A 22,187-nucleotide genomic window follows, 5' to 3' on the forward strand; every position below is an offset into this window, starting at 1 on the left:
TGTCATGGAGAAAGGAGATATGGCCTGGACTGCATGAAAGAGCCTGCAACTCCCCCACTCTACATGCCGAGGCTATGGCTACCAAAAACAGAGTCTTTAACGTGAGGAGCCAATTGGAGACTGACTCTAAAGGTTCAAAAGGTGACTTGGATAAGGCCTTTAACACCAACGGTAAACTCCACATGGGAGGAGACTTAGCTTCTGGAGGTCGGACTTTGAGAACTGCCAGAAAGAATCTCTTGATCATGGAGTCTTCGGCCCAAGATCTCCCAGACAAGGCAGAAACATGAACCTTGAGGGTTCTATATTGCAATCCCTTGTCCAGGCCCTCTTGCAAAAAGCTTAGAACTTGGGAAAGAGAGACCTCTTCCATCGGCAAATCATTCTGAAATTTCCAAAGGATAAATCTTTCCCAGATTAGTAAGCTGCTGATATAGAAGGCTTCCTAGCCTTTAACAAGGTGTCTACTACACACTGAGAGAAACCTAGCTCCGAAAGTCTTTTGCGCTCAACCTCCAAGCCTGAAGGGACAGAGCGGATGGATTTGGATGGAAGAGGTCCCTGATTCAACAGGTCTCTCCTCCTGGGGAGGGGCCAGGGAGGAGTAGTTGCCAACTTCAGGAGTAGTGGGTACCAGGGTCTGCGAGGCCAGTTCGGGGCTATTAAGACCAGCTCCACCCTCTCCTGAATGATCTTCAGGTGGATTCTGGAAATCAGAGGAAAAGGAGGAAAGGCATAAGCTAGACTGAAATGCCAATCCTGCAGAAGAGCATCCGTGCCCAATGCCCCTGGGCAAGAACTCCTGGAGAAAAACTTCAGAAGCTGGGAGTTGCAATGAGTTGCCATGAGGTCGATCTGTAGAGGACCCCATCTCTCCATCAGTTCCTGAAAGACCTGATGATTCAGAGACCATTCGTGACTTGAGACAGAGTTCCAACTCAGCCGATGTGTTGTCTATCAACAGCCTGACCGAGGAACCCTGGAGGGTCTGAGAGAAGGACTGGAGGGCCAGCCTCGCTGCTCTGATCTCCAGGACATTGGATGGAACTCCCAACTGTCTGACGGACCACTTCTCCTGCACCCACTCCGAGCCTAAGTGGGCACCTGTCACGGTCGGCACCCTAAACCAGAACTGATGCCAAGTTCCCTGGTCTCGGCTCGGCTTCACCAGTATTGTGACCGCCTTTGGCTTCGGGAGGAGCCCTCAGCTACTCGGATGCCACCTGGACTTAACGAGGGGAACAAGGCAAGGAGTTCTGGCAAGCAAAGGGGCACGACTGTAGATAAAGTCAGTTAGCCCGAAGATCACGGTACAAATAGGGTTAAGCAAGTTTGTCGTCAGGCAGGCTGGGTCGAGGCAGGCGGAAAACAGGGATCGTCAGACAGGCAAGGGTCAACCAGATAATCAAGCAGCGGGATAGGCAAAATCGGAGTCAAAAGTACTAGCCGAAGTCAGGTTACAGATTTCAGAATAGTCAGGAGCAGGCTGGGTCAAAACAGGAGAATTACTAGCAGGAATACAGGAACAGGAACGCACAAGGCTCAGGAAGGCACCAGGAATCAAATGCTATCACGGGCACCGAATGTAAACAAAAATCCCTTTAAATAGTTTGAATTTCGCGCCATTGCGCGCTGACGTCATGACGCCAGCGTGCATGCGCCTTTAAATTGCGGAAGTGCGCGCGCTTAGGAAGGAGCCGGCGCAGAGGGAGAACGGCGCGGCGGGCGTCCCCGCCGATGGCAGCGCTGCGGGCGTCCCCGCCGCGCTGGTAAGTGTTTATTTATTACAGCACCCCAGCCCAGGGTGGAAGCATCCGTGACTAAGACCCTTCACCTTGGCTGAAAGAGAGGCATCCCTCACTCCAGATTCTCCTTGGAAAGTCACCAGTGAATTGAGGCCTTGAAGGGCTGAGAAAGCAGAATTGGCTGATTCCAATCCTTCCTGAACCTGTTCCACTGGCTCAGAAAGAGGCACTGAGCCGGCCTCATGTGCCAATGAGCCCACCTGGTGACTGGGATAGTGGACGCCATGGAGACCAAAAGAGACATCAGTTCTCTTGCTGGAACTTGCTCCATTTGCACAAAAGTACTTGCCAAATTGATGAGGGCTGAGATCTTTTGGGGAGGCAGAGAGACCGAGCCCTCAATGGTGTTGAACCGGGCTCCCAAGTAGATCAGGGACTGAGACGGAACTAGCTGACTCTTTTCCCAGTTCAGGAGCCAACCATGGGCCCCCAGAAAATGAATGACTCGATGAAGTAGCAAGACCTCTCTGCTCCTTGCTGAGAGAAGGATATCGTCGAGTGCCAAATGGAGATACCTTCCATCCTTAAAACTGCTATCAAGGTGACCAGAACTTTGGAAAAAACTCTTGGCACCGTCGACAGGCCAAACGGAAGGCAACGGAACTGGAAATGCTTTCCTGCGATGCAGAAACGTAGGAAGCGCTGATGAGCCCAAGACACTGGAATATGAAGATACGCATCTCTCAGATCGATGGAAAGGAGCCAGTCTCCGGGTAAAATGGCTGAGATTATGGAGAAGATGGACTCCATCTTGAACTTCTGGATGTTCAGATGCTTGTTGATGGACTTTAAGTCCAAGATGGGTCTCCAACCTCCTGAAACCTTCCTCACTAGGAACAGGACAGAATAGACCCCCTTCCCCTGCTCCTCCAATGGGACTGGAACAATAGTCCTCTCTTTGACTAGCCAATGGACGCAATGAGACAAAACCTCTCTTTTCTACTGAGTTGGGAAGGGATGAAACTACAAAATGGTCAGAAGAGAAGCAAATTCCAGATGATAGCCTCTTCTTAACACATCCAGAACCCAATGATCTGAGATGGAGGAAAGCCAGATGTGCAGGAACCCCCCTAGCTTGGCCCCAACTTCACCGATATCTGTTGGATAGTCAGGAAGGCTTCTTGAAAGACTGGGAAGATCTAGACTTCTCTCCTTTGGGAAAAACAGCTTGGCCCCTTTTCCAGACAAAAGGCTTGGAACTCTCCCCCGCAGCATTGGAAGATTGATGAGATGGTCTGGTTCTAGATGACCCATGAAAACTGGGATTTCTAAAAGGAGCCGCTCTCTGCTTCTTCTTTTCCTGAGGCAAGAAAAGACTCTTTACCCCCGAAAACCTTAGATATGACCTCATCCAGTTTTGGCCCAAAAAGACGAAGACTCTCAAAGGGAAGAGTGCAGAGACTCATTTTAGAAGACACATCAGCTGCCCAAGATCTGAGCCAAAGGGCTCACCGTGAAGAAACTGAAATGGCCATGGACCGAGCTGCCAGCCTAGTGAGGTCAACAGCACCTTCCAAGATAAATCCTGCAGCCAACTTTAACTCCGCCAGAATAGAAGAGATTTCTTTAACATCCGCTCCTTCCATCAAGGTTTTATCTATGCCATCAATCCAAAAAGATATGGCTTTGGCTACTGAGATTAAGGCCACAGCAGGCTTGCAAGCTGCCCCTGCCACCAAAAAACTCTTTCTAAGGTCTCTTTCTAAGACTCCGTCTGTCCATAGGAACCCTAAGAGCAGAACAGTCATCAATGGGAAGAGTTGTCTTCTTAGTAAGATAAATTACAGCCGGATCAACCGAGGGAACTGTGACCCAATCTTTAACTTCAGAATCTTTGAACGGATAGAGTTTAGAAAATGTAGTTCCCTAAGAGACAAAAGAGACTTTTTTAGCAGCTCTCTGCCATTCTGCCTTGATGAGATCTGAAACCTCCTGAAACAGAGGAAAGGCCTGTCGATTCTTGACTGGAGTAGGCAAAACTTTGCGAGTAATTTACCCCTCTGTCTCTTGATCAACTCCTAGGGCCAGCTTGACTGCCTTAATTAAAGGGGAGACTAAAGACAAATCGAAGGAATCCCTGGCCCCCTCAGAGTCCTTATCCGAATCCAAGAGATCCTCAGAAGGAAATGAAGGGGATAAACAATCTTCATCAGAAGAGTCCTCAGAAGAGATCTCTCCCCAGACTCGAGTTCCAGCAGAGAAGGAAGCCTCAGGATCTACAGATGGAGCAGTAGAAGTCTTGCAAACTACAAAACTTTTTCCCCGGAAGTGGAGCGTTGAAGCAGCCTACACATTTAGAAGAGGATGGAGCTTTGGAATTGCCTTTACGCTTTTTTGGCGGACCATCTTCTGGCAAGCTACCAAAAAACAAAATGAGAAAGATAGAATAAATAAATAAAAAAGAAGGCTGAGAGAACCTCACAAAAGAAAAATACACTGAGCCCAAAATGACCTACTACCTAGACGAGAAGAGAGTCTCAGGGACGGAGGAGGGAACTCCTTCAGGAAAGGACAGAAGGCAGCACGAGCGCCAAGCGCGCCAAAGTTTAAAAAAACACAAACCGGAAGCGGCAAACTTCCGCCCTTCGGAACTTCCGCCCAGTGTCGGACTGAGATGCCAGGGGCCCACCAGAAAACCCTGAACCATGGGCCCACTCTCTAAACTTTAGTTCCTCCTCTCCTCACTCAAACTCTTTATTATTCTAGTCTCTTTTCTCTACATACAATACTCTATTCTTCCATCTATAAAGCTTCCTTGTTCCTATACAGAAATAGGGCTAAATAATTAGAAGCAAGAGGGCCCACTGACACCTGGGCCCACCGGGAGTTTTCCTGGTATCCTGGTGGGCCAGTCCGACACTGCTTCCGCCCTTTGGAACGCACGCCGAAACAGGAAGAAGCGATCGAGAGGAAAGATCCCCCTTAACCAAAATGGCCGAAACCAGCTGCCCTGGGGAGGAGGCACCCGCCCCAAGTAGGAAGAAGGATCCCGTGATACGAGCAGCATCAAAGAGTCACTCATGCCCCAACCTCAGGACTTGATGTGCAGCCGGGATAGTATGACTAAAGGCAAACACAAGGGAGACGGGAGCACTCTGCCTAACTCACCCAAGAAGCATTTTGTGCTACTCAAGGAACATACCCAGCTGGTAGAGACCCTGACAGTGTAGACAGGACAGAAAGAAAAAAGACAAGGTAGGTGGGAACCTACAGGTATACTTAAAGGTTTGGTTAAGGGAGGGACAGTCTGATTGGTAGGCGGGGTGGGAGGGGCCTCCCGGTTGTAATGCTGAAATGGAGTGACCAGGAAATACATTTGGATACATCAGCATACAGATGGGATTTAAAGCCAAATGAATGGATAAGATCTCCCAAAGACAGCGTGTAGAGGGAGAACAACAACGGCCCAAGTACAGAGCCTTGGGGGACCCCCACATTAAGTACAGAGCCTTGGGGGACCCCCACATTAAGTACAGAGCCTTGGGGGACCCCCACATTAAGTACAGAGCCTTGAGCCTATGAGTTAAACGAAAAAGCCGGGGGAATAGGAATAGATGCAAACTGACAATGGGAGGAGAATTCTAACTCCCCCACTGTGTCCAGTGGCCCGGGGGGTGTGGGAGAGAGACAGACCCCAATGAGAGAGCGCAGCTTCAGTGCCGGTGTCATTCTGCAACAGCCGGGTTTGTGTTAGTGTGAGGGGATGGGATGGTTTAGAGCAGAACAGATCATGGATTAGTGAAGCTTTGTTAGTTATGGGGGGACATTATGGGGGGCACAAGGGAACGGGAGGCAGGAGGGGGGGAGAGTGGGAACCTGAATAAGGTTAGAGACAGCAGAGCGACAGGCTTTAGGCATCGGGGCCAAAGAACAAGGATGAATATAAGTAGGTATGGGGCAGGGCCTGGGGTTTGGGGAGACATCCCCTACAGCCAGCGACAGTAGGAGAGACATCCCCTGCAGCCAGTAACAGTAGGAGAGACACACCCTGCAGCCAGTAACAGTAGGAGAGACATCCCCTGCAGCCAGTAACAGTAGGAGAATGAGTGAGAAGATCTGACCAGAGGATATATAGTGAGAGCGCCTCCGCGTACGGACAGTGACCGGGGGATAGAGGTGCAAGTAGTTATAGAGGGGGAAGGAGCCGGAGTATGTAGATGGGAGCGGGGAGGGGGATATGTGGATAGAGATTGGACAGACAACAGGGGGGTTAGAGGAAGAGACTGCCTTAGGGAGCACCATGCATACAGTCAGTAGAAATGAGGTGAGTTTTGCCATTAGCAGGGGGGGTTATAGCCTTGTAGCTTCAGGGAACGGCAGTATCAGGTGGGGGGGGGGCAGCAGCCTCTCCTTGTAGCTCTCTCCTTTGTTGAACTCCTTGTTAAACTCATTCAGATCACTTGTAAACGAATCACTTTGAAATGAATTACCCTTGCAAATGCCCCCCCAGCAAATGCCCCCCCCTTAAAAAGTCTAAATAAATAGGGAGAGACAAGGCAGCACTGCACACAGGTCTGGGGAGTCACAACTGATTGTAACTGATCAGCAACAGGTTAATCCCCAGCTGTGTCAGAGGGGGGAGTATAGTGAGTCTGAACCCTGAGATACAGTCACTTACACAGTTTATTTACGGAGGAGTTTTATGGGGGTCCCATAATTACAGCTCTAGTCACACCAGCGGGGCTTTTTGCTACTGCTTCCTGGGGCAACGGTGCTGGTTAGTACCTGGATGGGAGACCGCCTGGGAATACCAGGTGTTGTAGGCTTTTGCATTTTGCCATTCTGACCAGCAGGAGGCAGTCTTCTCTATGCTTTTCTGCATTGATTCTGAGAAGAGCCCGAGAGCGCGCCTTTGAGCGAGTAGAAGCGGCTAAGAGATGTTTAAGAGGACGAAAAGTCAGCTTAGACATCGCCTACGGCCATACCACCCTGAAAGCGCCCGATCTCGTCTGATCTCGGAAGCTAAGCAGGGACGGCTTGGTTAGTACCTGGATGGGAGACCGCCTGGGAATACCAGGTGTTGTAGGCTTTTGCATTTTGCCATTCTGACCAGCAGGAGGCAGTCTTCTCTATGCTTTTCTGCATTGATTCTGAGAAGAGCCCGAGAGCGCGCCTTTGAGCGAGTAGAAGCGGCTAAGAGATGTTTAAGAGGACGAAAAGTCAGCTTAGACATCGCCTACGGCCATACCACCCTGAAAGCGCCCGATCTCGTCTGATCTCGGAAGCTAAGCAGGGACGGGCTTGGTAGTACCTGGATGGGAGACCGCCTGGAATACCAGGTGTTGTAGGCTTTTGCATTTTGCCATTCTGACCAGCAGGAGGCAGTCTTCTCTATGCTTTTCTGCATTGATTCTGAGAAGAGCCCGAGAGCGCGCCTTTGAGCGAGTAGAAGCGGCTAAGAGATGTTTAAGAGGACGAAAAGTCAGCTTAGACATCGCCTACGGCCATACCACCCTGAAAGCGCCCGATCTCGTCTGATCTCGGAAGCTAAGCAGGACGGGCTTGGTTAGTACCTGGATGGGAGACCGCCTGGGAATACCAGGTGTTGTAGGCTTTTGCATTTTGCCATTCTGACCAGCAGGAGGCAGTCTTCTCTATGCTTTTCTGCATTGATTCTGAGAAGAGCCCGAGAGCGCGCCTTTGAGCGAGTAGAAGCGGCTAAGAGATGTTTAAGAGGACGAAAAGTCAGCTTAGACATCGCCTACGGCCATACCACCCTGAAAGCGCCCGATCTCGTCTGATCTCGGAAGCTAAGCAGGGACGGGCTTGGTTAGTACCTGGATGGGAGACCGCCTGGGAATACCAGGTGTTGTAGGCTTTTGCATTTTGCCATTCTGGGGGCAGTTTTAGAGTCACAGGGGGAGGAGCTGGGGCTGTTGAAGAGTCACAGGGGGAGGAGCTGGGACTGTTTAAGAGTCACAGGGGGAGGAGCTGGGACTGTTTAAGAGTCACAGGGGGAGGAGCTGGGACTGTTTAAGAGTCACAGGGGGAGGAGCTGGGACTGTTTAAGAGTCACAGGGGGAGGAGCTGGGACTATTTAAGAGTCACAGGGGGAGGAGCTGGGACTGTTTAAGAGTCACAGGGGGAGGAGCTGGGACTGTTTAAGAGTCACAGGGGGAGGAGCTGGGACTGTTTAAGAGTCACAGGGGGAGGAGCTGGGACTATTTAAGAGTCACAGGGGGAGGAGCTGGGACTGTTTAAGAGTCACAGGGGGAGGAGCTGGGACTATTTAAGAGTCACAGGGGGAGGAGCTGGGACTGTTTGACAGTCACAGGGGGAGGAGCTGGGACTGTTTAAGAGTCACAGGGGGAGGAGCTGGGACTGTTTGACAGTCACAGGGGGAGGAGCTGGGACTATTTAAGAGTCACAGGGGGAGGAGCTGGGGCAGTTTGAGAGTCACAGGGGGAGGAGCTGGGGCAGTTTGAGAGTCACAGGGGGAGGAGCTGGGGCAGTTTGAGAGTCACAGGGGGAGGAGCTGGGACTGTTTGAGAGTCACAGGGGGAGGAGCTGGGGCAGTTTGAGAGTCACAGGGGGAGGAGCTGGGGCAGTTTAAGAGTCACAGGGGGAGGAGCTGGGCAGTAGGACGTATGGAAGGCCTGAGGTAGGGAAGTGCAGGAGAGAAGCGGATTCTGTATAAAGCCAATGGTTCCCCTGTGTTACACCCGCCGGGCCGGATAGGGCACCATTGCTTCCAGCACCGACACATCTCCCCCTGAGGCTTCACCTTTACAGTTGATGTTTCTGCCTGAGATTCATCATATGTTGTAGAACTACAACTCCCACAGACACAGCAATGACCGCAGCTTCTGGGAGTTGTAGTTTAACAAGTTTTGGAGCTACTGGTTACTGCGCACAGTACAAAGCCGATACAGCAGGGGCACAAGCACTACTCCTGCAGCCGGTCACACATTATACAGACAGCTGGGGCTGAATAACCGACTAATAACCCGCCCCCATACAGAATGGCAATCAATGGGTGTACAAAGATGGCCGCCGCTACCGTGTCACACAGGAAGTGCTAGTCATGTGATCAGCAAAACATGGCCGCTGCCTGCACACAAACCCGGAAGTGAGTGTCTCTCCATGAAAGCGATTGGGAACTGTAAGTGCGGGGGTTTGTGTTCTATCCTTATTGTTACTTTGTTATTATCATTATTTGTATCTTAGGGAACCGTAACGTGTGTTTGTAGCTGTAATTGTACAGAAATGCCACAAGCACAGAGTTCTGTAGGGAATATAATAACAATAATACCCAGTTCTGTAGGGAATATAATAACAATAATACCCAGTTCTGTAGGGAATATAATAACAATAATACCCAGTTCTGTAGGGAATATAATAACAATAACACACAGTTCTGTAGGGAATATAATAACAATAATACCCAGTTCTGTATGGAATATAATAACAATAACACACAGTTCTGTCGGGAATATAATAACAATAACACACAGTTCTGTATGGAATATAATAACAATAACACACAGTTCTGTAGGGAATATAATAACAATAACACACAGTTCTGTCGGGAATATAATAACAATAACACCCAGTTCTGTAGGGAATATAATAACAATAACACACAGTTCTGTCGGGAATATAATAACAATAACACACAGTTCTGTATGGAATATAATAACAATAACACACAGTTCTGTAGGGAATATAATAACAATAACACCCAGTTCTGTATGGAATATAATAACAATAACACACAGTTCTGTCGGGAATATAATAACAATAACACACAGTTCTGTCGGGAATATAATAACAATAACACCCAGTTCTGTAGGGAATATAATAACAATAACACACAGTTCTGTAGGGAATATAATAACAATAACACACAGTTCTGTCGGGAATATAATAACAATAACACACAGTTCTGTCGGGAATATAATAACAATAACACACAGTTCTGTCGGGAATATAATAACAATAACACACAGTTCTGTTGGGAATATAATAACAATAACACACAGTTCTGTATGGAATATAATAACAATAACACACAGTTCTGTAGGGAAGCTTCCCCTCATGTAGCTTTGCACAGTTGCACCACATGCTGCTAAATGCCCTGCCCAGTGCCACCTCTCACCCCTGGTATTGCCCCACACCCTGCTTGGGTCTCATACCCCTTCTCCTTTTAGACTGTAAGCTCTTGTGGGCAGGGCTGTCTGTACCTCTTGTGTTAGTTACTGGGGTGCTGTACAGCGCTGCTGAATATGCTGGGGCTTCATAAATATGTGCCATTAATAATAATATTAATAAGAGCCAGGGCCATAGCTATGGAGGGACCAGACCCTGGGGGTAGGTACCATGGGTGTGGGTTGGGGGGGGTGCCAGGCAGCCATAGTTACTCCCCTGGTATGAGCTATTTCTCCTGTATGTTGCGTGTCCCATATTTATACATATCCCCCCCCATTAAGGAATTGCCCAGCCTTGTGGGGCAAGCTGAGTAGGGCATGAGAAGCCTCCGTCTGACTGTAACATTTCTCCTTTTCTTTCTGTAGCTCTGCATTGAACAGCGAGTAGAATCCCGGGTCGGACGGGGAGTAGAATCCCGGGTCGGACGGGGAGTAGAATCCCGGGTCGGACGGGCAGTAGAATCCCGGGTCGGACGGGGAGTAGAATCCCGGGTCGGACGGGGAGTAGAATCCCGGGTCGGACGGGGAGTAGAATCCCGGGTCGGACGGGGAGTAGAATCCCGGGTCGGACGGGGAGTAGAATCTCGGGTCGGACGGGGAGTAGAATCCCGGGTCGGACGGGGAGTAGAATCCCGGGTCGGACGGGCAGTAGAATCCCGGGTCGGACGGGCAGTAGAATCCCGGGTCGGACGGGCAGTAGAATCCCGGGTCGGACGGGCAGTAGAATCCCGGGTCGGACGGGCAGTAGAATCCCGGGTCGGACGGGGAGTAGAATCCCGGGTCGAGAATCTCGGGTTGGACAGTGAAGAATTTCCACCTTAATTGGATCAGCGCCTCCTGAGAAGCCCAGATGTAATTGTTTCAGCCCCGTTTGTGCTCCAGACGCCCCCCTTTCTCTGTATCCCGGTATCTGCCCCTCTCTGCCCTTTTTCTTACCCCCAGTGACAATATCTCTGTCCCATTTCTCCAGCCCAGGGATCACACGGTTAATGAGGGGCCCGTTTCATGATGCCCCACACGTACGTCCTGCTGGGTGTCCTGTACCTGGTGCAGGGCTTCCCCTATGGGCTCCAGTCGGGCCTCCTCCCGGTGCTGCTGAGGACTAAAGGGCTGTCTCTGTCCCACATCGGCCTGACCCGAATACTCTACTTACCGTGGCTGCTCAAGGTGCTTTGGTCGCCATTAATAGACCGACAGTGGAGCCGCAGGACGTGGTTGTTGCTAAGTACCGGGGGTCTGTCCCTCTGTTGCCTCCTGTGCTCCATGCTGCCCCCTGGCGCTGACTTCTCCCTGCTGGCGTGGCTCCTCCTCCTCATGCACGTGCTCTCCTCCCTGCAGGATGTGGTAGTGGACGCGGTGGCGGTGGCGGCTCTGACCCAGGAGCAGGTGGGCCTGGGCAATTCTCTCCAAGTGGTTGCCTATAAGCTGGGCTCAGTCATTGCTGGGGGGGGAGCCCTGACCGTGCTGGAGCTTCTGGGCTGGAGACAAGTCTTCCTGCTGCTGACATTGGGGTACCTCCTGGGGGCGCTCTGTGCTTTATCTTCTACAGCCATTCTGAGGCCAAATCCACAGCAACCAAAAGTCCATAAACAGCCATCGGAGGGGGCAACGCTGGGAGATTTGGCTGTGAAAGTGTTTCGAGTCCCCGGCACAAGTTGGGCTGCTGCCTTTGTCCTAATCTACAAACTGGGTATGTTTCCCCTTTAATCTCCTTATTTACCCTTTATAATAGGGATATGTTCCTGTGTATGTAGGGGAGCAGGGGTCTCTCGGTGTGTATCTAATGGTACGTTCCTGTGTATGTAGGGGAGCAGGGGTCTCTCAGTGTGTATCTAATGGTACGTTCCTGTGTATGTAGGGGAGCAGGGGTCTCTCAGTGTGTATCTAATGGTACGTTCCTGTGTATGTAGGGGAGCAGGGGTCTCTCTGTGTGTATCTAATGGTACGTTCCTGTGTATGTAGGGGAGCAGGGGTCTCTCTGTGTGTATCTAATGGTACGTTCCTGTGTATGTAGGGGAGCAGGTCTCTCAGTGTGTATCTAATGGTACGTTCCTGTGTATGTAGGGGAGCAGGGGTCTCTCAGTGTGTATCTAATGGTACGTTCCTGTGTATGTAGGGGAGCAGGGGTCTCTCAGTGTGTATCTAATGGTACGTTCCTGTGTATGTAGGGGAGCAGGGGTCTCTCGTGTGTATCTAATGGTACGTTCCTGTGTATGTAGGGGAGCAGGGGTCTCTCAGTGTGTATCTAATGGTACGTTCCTGTGTATGTAGGGGAGCAGGGGTCTCTCGGTGTGTATCTAATGGTACGTTCCTGTGTATGTAGGGGAGCAGGGGTCTCAGTGTGTATCTAATGGTACGTTCCTGTGTATGTAGGGGAGCAGGGGTCTCTCAGTATGGTTCCTCTGCTGCTTCTGGACCACGGAGTTTCTCCAGCAAAGCTTGGGTTCTGGAATGGGATCGTCTCGCTGGGACTCTCTATCGCTGGCTCTGCCTTGGGCGGGGCTTTGCTGTCTCGCGGCAGGTAAATAGGTGTTTGTCCCAGTATTCTGTGTCTTAATGATCCCTCCCAGGTGTATATAGTCCGTGAGCGTCTGGTGGTATGTGGTGGTTCACGCGCTTGTGAGCGATGTGTCGGCCTCTGGGCTGTGTGGGGTGTGGGGCGGGGGTTGCGCGGTTCTGAGGTGCGTGGGTAAGTGCGAGAGTGTAGCCGTGCCCTGCGTGTTATGGAGGAGTGGGCAGGTCTCTCTCCTCTCTCTCTGCGGTAGTCGGTGATATTGTGGAGGCGGTGTCCGGTTAGTGTGATGGGGTCGGGGGGGAGCGAGGGGTGTGGTCGTGTGTGGGTGTCGGTGTTAGTCGTCGAGATGGTTCAGGTGCGTGGCCTGTGCGCCTGATGCGGGTGCGAGCCTGAGGGCAGGCGAGCGGTCGGTCTGCGCTGTGATGTGGCTGAGCAGTGGGTTGAGGTGGGTGGTGGGGGTGGTGGGGGGTGCGGGTCGGTTGGGAGTGGAGGGTGGGTGGAGCTGGGAGGGGGGGTGGCTCTTCCGGATGCGTGGTGTGGTGGTATGTCCTGAGATGTAGGCACTGTGTGGCGCGGTGGGTGTAGTGTAGTGGGATGCGAGTGTGGCGTGTGCTCGTCGGGGTTGGGCTGGGTGGTCGGGTCGGTGTGGAGTGTCGTTCTCTGGGTGGTATGTAGCCGGCGAGCAGGGTCCTCTCAGTGTTGCCTATTCCTTATTTATCTTTTTCATGGCTATGCTAGCAATCCGGGCGCAGGCCGGTCCTCTCCAGCTAGTATGTAATCAATGGTACTCTCTCTTTGTCATACTCTTTATTTGGTAGTGTTATGCCATTGGTTTTCTGTGCTCAGTTTGCCTCTGATCTAAGTACTATTCCTCGTTTATGATTCATTCTTATTATTCTCTTCTCTTCTCCTCTCATCCCACCCTCGTGCGCGTGCTATCTCATGGTACTCTTTCCTGCTGTCTACTCTGCTACGGCCGCGCGAGCCAGGGGTTCTTTAGTGTGCTTTCTCATTTTTTATCTTTATCTCTTGTTTATTTTGTGTATCTCTGTCTTGTTTTTATCTTTTCCTTGTGTATATTTTATTTTTCTATTTTTCTTCTTGTTGTCTCTCTCTTATTTTTATTCTCTCTCTATATATGGTGTATCATGTCCTTGTTTCTATATTATCTCTAGGTGGTCCTGCTCTAGTGATTCGCATCTCTATACATGCGCCGTAACCTGTTTTCGCTGCTTCCTTCGAGTATTAGGGCGAGCAGGGCGTCTCTCACGTCCGTATATGCTACAATGGTCCGTTACCTCCTTGTCGTATGTCTAGGCCGCAGCCCACGGAACCGCGTCCTCTCTCAGCTTCGACCTGTACTCTTCACACTGGTCGCACGTTTCCTGTGTAGTCTGCGCTAGCCGGGAGCCCAGCCGGCTCCCCTCTCCACTGCCTCGCTATCCTAACTCTCGGTTACGTCTCTCCTGCTGTACTTAGGCAGCATGGGTCTCTCAGTATGTATCTAAGGTTACCCGTTCCTGTGTCTGAATGCAGCGGGAGCCCAGGGGTTCGCTCAGTGTGTATCTAATCGGTACGTCCTGTGTACTGTGCAGGGGCAGCCATGGGCTTCAGTGGGAACTCATACTTCTCCTAGTAGTACGTTGCTGTGTATGTAGGGGAGGCAGGGGTCTCAGTAGTGTATCTAAGATACGTGTTCCTGTGTATGTAGGGAGCATGGGGTTCTCTTCAGTGTGTTATCTAATGGTACGTTCTGTGTATGTGAGGGGACAAGCGTGGTTCTCTGGGCAGGTGTATATCTAATGTGTACGTCTCCTGGTGCTCGGTATGTGTAGGGAATAGCAGGGGTCCTCGAGTGTTTATCTAGTGACGTTCCGTGTGTATGTAGGGAGCTCAGGTCTCTCAGTGTGTACTCTTAATAGTGGTTTACGTTCCTGTATGTATGTAGAGCACGGTCGGTGCTTCTCAGGTGTGTATCTTATCAATGGTACGTTCTGTTGTATGTAGGGGAGCCGAGTGTGTCTCTCCAGTGCTGGTAATTCAATTTGGTTACGTTCCTGTGTATGTAGGGAGCTAAGGGTTCTCCTCGTGCTGTATCTTACATGTACGCTTCCTGTGTAGTATGGGGAGCAGGAGGTCTCAGTGTGTATCTAATGGTACGGTCCTGTGTAATGAGCGGGAGCAGTGGTTTCTGCAGTGCGGTTGTATCTAATGGTACGTTCGGTGTATGTTAGGGAGCAGGGGGTCTCTCAGTGTGCTTATCTAATGGTACGTTTCCTGCTGCTATGTAGGGGGGCAGGGTCTCTCTGTGTTGTATCTAATGGTACGTTTCCTGTGTATGTTAGGGGAGGCCAGGGGTCTCTTTCTGGTTCCGGTGGTATCTAATGGGTAGTTGACGTCCTGTTATTGGAGGGGGAGCAGGGGTCTTCAGTGCTGTAATTCTATATGGTACGTTCCCATGTGTATGTAGTGGGGCAGGGTCTCTCAGTGTGTATTAATGGTACTTCCTTGTGTATTAGGGGCAGCAGGAACGCGGTCTCCGAGGTGAGTGTATCTAATGTACTTCCTGTGTATATAGTCCGGGAGCAGGGGTTCTCTCAGTGTATCTAATGGTACGTTCCTGTGTCATGAGGCGTGGAGGGGTTCGTTCGTGTGTTGTACTAATGGACGTTCCTGTGTATTGTAGGGAGACAGGGGTCTCTGGTGGTGTATCTAATGGTACTTCGCTGTTATGGTAGGCGAGCAGGTCTCTTCGGTGTGATATCAATGGTTACCGTTCCTGTGTCTATGTGAGGGGAGCTTAGGGGTCCTCAGTGTGTATCTAATTGTACGTCCTGTGTATGTTAGTTGGCGGAAGGCTTACGGCTGTCTCTTCCATAGTATTTTCCTCTGCTGCTGTCTGACTGTGCGCTCAGCTTCAGGAGTTCTCCAGCAAAAGGCTTGGGTTCTGAGAGATATGCGGCATCGTCTCGCTGGGACTGCTCTATCGCTGCTCTGCGTGGCGCGGCTTTGCTGTCTCTCGCAGCAGGTAATAGGGTGTTTGTCCCAGTATTCTCGGTCTTAATGATCCCTCCCAGTCTCAATAAACCCCCCACCTCTTCCTTGTACCTACAGTAAGACATAGCTCTTTGGGCTCTTTCGTTTCAGCCCATTTCTCCTCTGTAGCAGTAAAGACTGTATGTGTCAAGGCTAGTTGGGCAATAGGTAGGGGGGCATCTAAAGGGGGTAGGTCACTTATAGTGTGGGCGGATATATACCGGTTAAAAAACCGATCACGGTTTTTTTTTGAAACTGGCTTGGACCTCGGAATGCCGGGATATTTTGGATTCTTGTTACTTTTGTAGTGTGTTTCATTTATTTTGTTCTTATTTTTTTTTTTGTCTTTTTTGATTGTATTTACTACATACCCCCATACGGTGTGCTTGCACATACTTGGGGCGCCACGTGACGTCGCGGCGCACACTTCTACAAAAGCGCCATCGCATTCAGAGTCGGATTACCAATGTGACTGTGGGGGGGTAGGTGCCTGGCAAAGTAATTATATTTTATGTGAAGGGGATGGGTCATAACTTATGTGAATGGATCGGTTGTGATTTGCGGGGGTGTTTGATGGGGTGGGGGTTGATTATGTGAAGGGGATGGGGGTTGTACTTGATGTGAAGGGGTATGCGGGGTCTGTGTTGGGGGGTGGTTGTGAGGGTGGGTTATATTTATGTGACAGGGATGGGGGGCGTGTGTGGTGGGCTGGGGCGGAGGTGTGCGGATGGGGTGTTTGGTGGGGTGGGTGTGTGCGGGATGGGGGTGTTTGGGGTGGGGTGGGGGGTGTGTGCGGATGGGGGGTGTTTGGGGTGGCGGTGGTGTTGTGTCGGATGGGGGAGGGGTGTTTGGGGGTGGGTGGGGGGTGTGTGCGGATGGGGGTTTGGGGGGGTGGTGGGGTGCGTGTTGCGGCATGGGGGGGTGTTTGGGGTGGGGGGTGGCAGTGCGGATGGGTGTTTGTGGAGGGGTGCGTGCGGATTGGGGGTTTTGGGGTGGGGTGGGGTGGGGACGTGTGGCCCTCGGAGCGGGGTTGGGGTGGTGGGGGGGGGCGGCTGAGCGTGGCGGGTGTTTGGTGAGTGGTCACCTAATCATGCATGGGAAAAAAAAAATATCCGTCAAATTTTACCGTGATACCGATATAATTTTTGAAAATACCGCGATATAATTTTTTGGTCATCACCGCCCAGCACTAGGTCCACTTATATATAAATATATTAATGGGGGGGTCCACCTATATTATTTAAATATTAAGGGGGGGTGGTCCTACTATCTAAAATATATAAGGGGGGGGCATAATGACAATAGAGGAAAGACAGGAAGAGCGACTAAGCTGATAAAGGGAAATGGGCTTCAGTTATGGGAAAAGGCTGCGCCCAGTGGATTGGTTACACTGGGGGGGGGGGGGGCGTAAGGGGGGGTCAATATATGTGATATATATTATGTGTTAACAGTTGGGGCCGGCGTAATGAAATAGGAGAAATACAGGCGTAAGAGCTGACTAAGCCTGATAAGGGAATGGGCTCAGTTATGGCGGAGGCTGGCCCAGTTGGGATTGGTTACACTGGGGAAGGGGCAGTTAAGGGGGGGTCACTATATATTAAATATATAAGCGGGGGCAGTATGAATAGAGGAACAGTACAGTAATGAGTCGAGCTAAGCTTGATAAAGGAATGGGCTCAGTTATGGGGAAAGCTGCCCAGTTGGGCGGATTGGTTACGACTGCGGGGGGGTGGCAGTTTAAGGCGGGGCGCACTATATATAAATATATAAGGGGGGCAGTATGAAAATATGAGAAAAGGTACAGGGAAGAGCGGACTAAGCTGGAAAACGGGAATGGGCTCAGTTATGGGGGAAAAGGCTGGCCCAGGTTGATTGGTGACACTGGGGGGGGGGCGTAAGGGGGGGTCACTATATTATAAATATATAAGGGGACAGGCAGTACATGAAATCGAGAAAGTACAGGAAGAGCGACTAAGCTGATAAAGGGAATGGGCTCAGTTATGGGATAAGGCTGGCCCAGTTGGGATTGGTTACACTGGGGGGGGCAGTTAATATATATAAGGGGCAAATTAAATCTCTGGTGCCTCCTTAGGGGTAGAATAAAAGTGCACCCCTTGAAATCAGAAGAAAGGAGGTTCTGAGGCAATTTGGGGGCACAAGGGGTTGATCCCCACTAGAGGCCAAATGATGAGGCTGATGTTGAACAATCAGGGGGGAGTCTGTTGTTGTTTCCTTGACTTTTCTCCCCCCCCCACCCCCTCACCGTCACCCCCACCATACGTTTCATTAACCCCCCATTGCCTCCCCCCCAGGTCGCTACTCACAGTGCTGAGAGCAGTTTTATCCCTGCGGCTCCTCTGCCTCATGTTACAGACTTTCCTTCTGTCAGTCCTGAGTGGCAGCTCCCCGGGCAGCACCCAGATTATGGGAGATAGCAGCACCCTGAATGGTATGTCTGAGGTTCTACACATCGACCCAGTCTTTATTCTACTACACCCCCATTTCCAGAATGGGCTTCTGTCCTTGGAACAAGCAGGAGCCCCAGATTCTCAAACTGAAGCGCTGTTCCTGCCCGGGTACCGTCCGTTCTGCTACGTTACCCACCGTCACATTGCGCTTCATTCCAGGTTCGCCCCATCACATTCTCCCATTTCCAGGTCTGCCCCATTCACATTGCGCCCATTCCCCAGTTTCTGCCCCATCCACATTTGCGCCCAATTCCAGTATCTGCCCCCACTCACATTCGCGCCTATTCCAGGTTCTCCCCATCACATTGCGCCCATTCCAGGTTTCTGCCCCCATCACATTGCTACCCATTCCAGTTTCTGCCCCATCACATTGCTCCCATTCCAGGTTCTGCCCCATCACATTGCGCCCATTCCAGGTTCTGCCCCATCACATTCCCCCCATTCCAGGTTCTGCCCCATCACATTGCGCCCATTCCAGGTTCTGCCCCATCACATTGCGCCCATTCCAGCGTTCCTGCCCCATCACACTTTGCGCCCATTCCAGGTTCTGCCCCATACATTGCATCCCATTCCAGTTCTGCCCCAGTCACATTGCTCCATTCCAGTTCTGCACCCATCTACATTTGCGGGCCTCATCCAGGTTCTGCCCCTCACATTGCGCCCCATGTCCAGTTCCTGCCGCCCATCACATTGCGCCCATTCCAGGTCTGCCCCATCACATTAGCGCCCTCATTGCCAGGTTCTGCCCCATCCACCAATTGCGCCCTTCCCAGGTTCTGCCCCCATCACATTGCGCCCATTCCAGGTTTCTGCCCCATCACATTGCCGCTTCATCCAGGTTTCTGCCCCATCACATTGCTCCCATTCCAGGTTCTGCCCCATCACATTGCTCCCATTCCAGGTTCTGCCCCATCACATTGCGCTCATTCCAGGTTCTGCCCCATCACATTGCTCCCATTCCAGGTTCTGCCCCATCACATTGCGCTCATTCCAGGTTCTGCCCCATCACATTGCTCCCATTCCAGGTTCTGCCCCATCACATGCCGCTCATCTCAGCGTTCTGCACCCATCGCTACATTGCTCCCATTCCAGGTTCTGCCCACACATTGATCCCATTCCAAGGTTCTGCCCATCACATTGCGGAGCATCCAGGTTCTGCCCCATCAACATTGGCGCTCATTTCAGGTTTTGCCCCAATCAGCATTGCGCTCATTCCAGGTTTCTACCTGCCCCATCACATTGCGCTCATTTCAGGTTCTGCCCCATCACATTGCGCCCATTCCAGGTTCTGCCCCATCACATTGCGCCCATTCCAGGTTCTGCCCCATCACATTGCGCCCATTCCAGGTTCTGCCCCATCACATTGCGCCCATTCCAGGTTCTGCCCCATCACATTGCGCCCATTCCAGGTTCTGCCCCATCACATTGCGCCCATTCCAGGTTCTAGGTGCTGCCCTGCCAGTCAACCTGATGTTCTTGATAGACTCCGCCCATGTTCCAGGTGTCAGGAATTTGCTCCATGTTCTTGTGGTGGGAACGTGGGATTTGGTGTAGGTAGTGGGTTTCACCCCCAGTGATATTAGGAGGGGGGTGCATGGGTGGGTATTAATGGAGACTACCGGGTTAGAGTGCATCATGGGAAGGAATCCGGGTGCCAGCACTGTAGGTTTGGGCCCAGTTGGGGCAGAGAAAGCTCTGTAATTGCCCCCTATAGGCAGGAGATACCCCATAACTTGCCTGCAGTAATCAGGACAGCGTAATGTAGACCCCTCTCCTCTGTCTCTCTGGGCATCCTGCCTGTCTCTCTCGGTATCCTGCCTGTCTCTCTGGGCATCCTGCCTGTCTCTCTGGGCATCCTGCCTGTCTCTCTGGGCATCCTGCCTGTCTCTCTGGGCATCCTGCCTGTCTCTCTGGGCATCCTGCCTGTCTCTCTGGGCATCCTGCCTGTCTCTCTGGGCATCCTGCCTGTCTCTCTCGGTATCCTGCCTGTCTCTTTCTGCCCCGCAGACCTGGTGCTCCTTACGGTGGTGGCGCAGCATTTCCTGGCCGGGGTTGTTACCACGGTAACATTCAGCCTGATGATGTACTGCACCCAGCAAGCCGAGCACCATGTTCAGGTATGGGGGCCGGGGGCTGGGGGGGGGGGGGCAATATGATAACCAGCACACACACATGTACCCCTCAATATCCAGCAGTCATGGAGCGCTGCCAGACTAATGCCCCAGGATGGGTAGAAGTGGGAGCATGTACCCCTCCATTTATTGCCTCGCCGGGCTGGAGGGGGTCACAGATCATTGGTATTTGGGTGAACATTAACCCTTTGTTACCCCACACTCAGTGGTACAATACGGTTACACAGTGTCACATTGTACCACAAGGGGGAGCCGGGGGGCAGGGTTAGTCCCATGTGGGGAAGGGAGACAGGGGGCAGGCGTTTCAGTCCCACAGGGGGGGGGGAGCCGGGGGGCAGGGTAGTCCCAGGGGGGGGGGAGCCCCGGGGCAGGTTAGGTCCCACGGGGGGGGAGGGAGCCGGGGAGGCAGCGGTTAGTCCACGGGGGGGGAGGGAGCCGCGGGGGCAGGGTTAGTCCCACGGGGGGGGAGCCGGGGGGGCAGGGTTAGTCCCATGTGTGGGGGGGAGGAGACCCCTGGGCTCTGGGTGTCACTCAGTCGTTATTATTATTATTATTATTATGAATAAAGTGCCGACGTATCTTGTGGAGTTAAATATACAGGAAAATATAGAAACCAACCAGTCACCGAGGAAAAGAGGGTCCAAAAGAGCTTACAATCTACACATGGCACAGGAACCCTAATCCTCTGTGTGTCTGTATGTACATTTAGTGGGACCTGCCATACTGCTTGCCTTTAGCCTCAGCTAGTGGGCAGGATTGTGTGCCAGTGGCTTAGTTGTTACCTAGGCGGGTACATAGGTTGGTATGTAGGCGGGTACGTAGGCGGGTACGTAGGCGGGTACGTAGGTGGGTAGCTACACTGTAACCCTTTGTGTCTCTCCCCAGGCCGCTCATTACAGCCTCCTCTCCTCCGCTGAGGTCCTGGGAAAAGTTTTCTTTGGAGCAGTTTCGGGGATCGTGGTTGACTGTTTGGGGGTGTCTGTCTCCTTCTGTTTGTTCATCGCCCTGTCCTGCGCGCCCCTCCTCCACCTGCACAAACCCCCCCTCTTCCTGCGATGATTCCGCTGCTCTGAACCCCACAAGGGCCTCCTGTCAGAACCACAAACCTACTGGTGCCGGGACATTGCCCCCCATGCTTGCACCCATTCCATGTTTCCAAGGGCCCCAAAGACCCCCACAAGGCCCAAAGACCCACAAGGGACCTAAAGAGACCCACAAGGCCCAAGGGAGACCTCACAAACTGGGCCAAAGAGACCCCACAAGGGCCAAAGAGACTCCAACCAGGGCCCAAGAGACCCACAAGGGGCCCAAGAGACCCACAAGGGACCTAAAGAGACCCACAAGGGGCCCAAAGAGACCCACAAGGGGCCCAAAGAGACCCACAAGGGGCCCAAAGAGACCCACAAGGGGCCCAAAGAGACCCACAAGGGCCATAGAGACCCACAAGGGGCCCAAGAGACCCACAAGGGACCCAAAGAGACCCACAAGGGGCCCAAGACACCCACAAGGGACCTAAGACACCCACAAGGGACCTAAAGAGACCCACAAGGGGCCCAAAGAGACCCACAAGGGGCCCAAAGAGACCCACAAGGGGCCCAGAGAGACCCACAAGGGGCCCAGAGAGACCCACAAGGGGCCCCGAGAGTCCCACAAGGGGCCCCAAGAGACCCACAAGGGGCCCCAAGAGACCCACAAGCCCAAGAACCACAAACCCAAAGAACCCAACAAGGCCCAAGAGACCACAAGGCCAAAGAACCCACAAAGGCCCAAAGACCACAAGGGCCCAAACAGACCCAAAGGGGCAGAAAAGAAATGACAGAAGAATAACAGAATCTTTCCCTATGTCAGTATTTTGCCTCCGGCGTCTGATTGGCAGTTGCTTGTAGCCGAGGGCCCGGGATTGGGGGGCTGTGGGGAGGGGGTTCCTCACCCCCCCGTTTGCTTGTTGCCTCCCACACAGACCGGGCGGGATTTACTGCTCCAGTTGAACTGAAGGGAAGTTTTGTTTTTCACAGATATTCCGGCCTTGGATTTGTTCCCTAATTACTGAGAGAAAAGGAACAATAAAGGGACAATAAAGAGTA

The 22,187-nt window shown here is 52.0% G+C and overlaps 1 protein-coding gene and 4 non-coding genes across 5 annotated transcripts; all 5 read left to right on the forward strand.

Annotated features, from left to right (window-relative positions):
- Positions 1-6,716: 6,716 nt before the first annotated feature.
- Positions 6,717-6,834, forward strand: LOC116411804. The gene has a single exon (XR_004223370.1). It is a non-coding gene; the product is annotated as a 5S ribosomal RNA (ribosomal RNA).
- A 145-nt stretch (positions 6,835-6,979) lies between these two features.
- LOC116411805 lies at positions 6,980-7,096 on the forward strand. The gene has a single exon (XR_004223371.1). It is a non-coding gene; the product is annotated as a 5S ribosomal RNA (ribosomal RNA).
- Positions 7,097-7,241: 145 nt separating this feature from the next.
- On the forward strand, positions 7,242-7,359 carry LOC116411803. Its single transcript, XR_004223369.1, has one exon. It is a non-coding gene; the product is annotated as a 5S ribosomal RNA (ribosomal RNA).
- Positions 7,360-7,504: 145 nt separating this feature from the next.
- LOC116411795 lies at positions 7,505-7,623 on the forward strand. Its single transcript, XR_004223361.1, has one exon. It is a non-coding gene; the product is annotated as a 5S ribosomal RNA (ribosomal RNA).
- Positions 7,624-10,936: 3,313 nt separating this feature from the next.
- mfsd3 (major facilitator superfamily domain containing 3) lies at positions 10,937-22,187 on the forward strand. The gene is given in 8 exon segments (NM_001102906.1): positions 10,937-11,642; positions 12,326-12,473; positions 17,816-17,952; positions 19,979-20,088; positions 20,989-21,264; positions 21,407-21,566; positions 21,629-21,799; positions 21,883-22,187. Coding segments are annotated over 5 exon segments (1,251 nt in total). The 5' UTR covers positions 10,937-10,960; the 3' UTR covers positions 21,163-21,264; positions 21,407-21,566; positions 21,629-21,799; positions 21,883-22,187.

This window comes from Xenopus tropicalis, chromosome 6 (genome assembly GCF_000004195.4).
Source record: "Xenopus tropicalis strain Nigerian chromosome 6, UCB_Xtro_10.0, whole genome shotgun sequence".
NCBI classification, from domain to species: Eukaryota; Metazoa; Chordata; class Amphibia; order Anura; family Pipidae; genus Xenopus; species Xenopus tropicalis.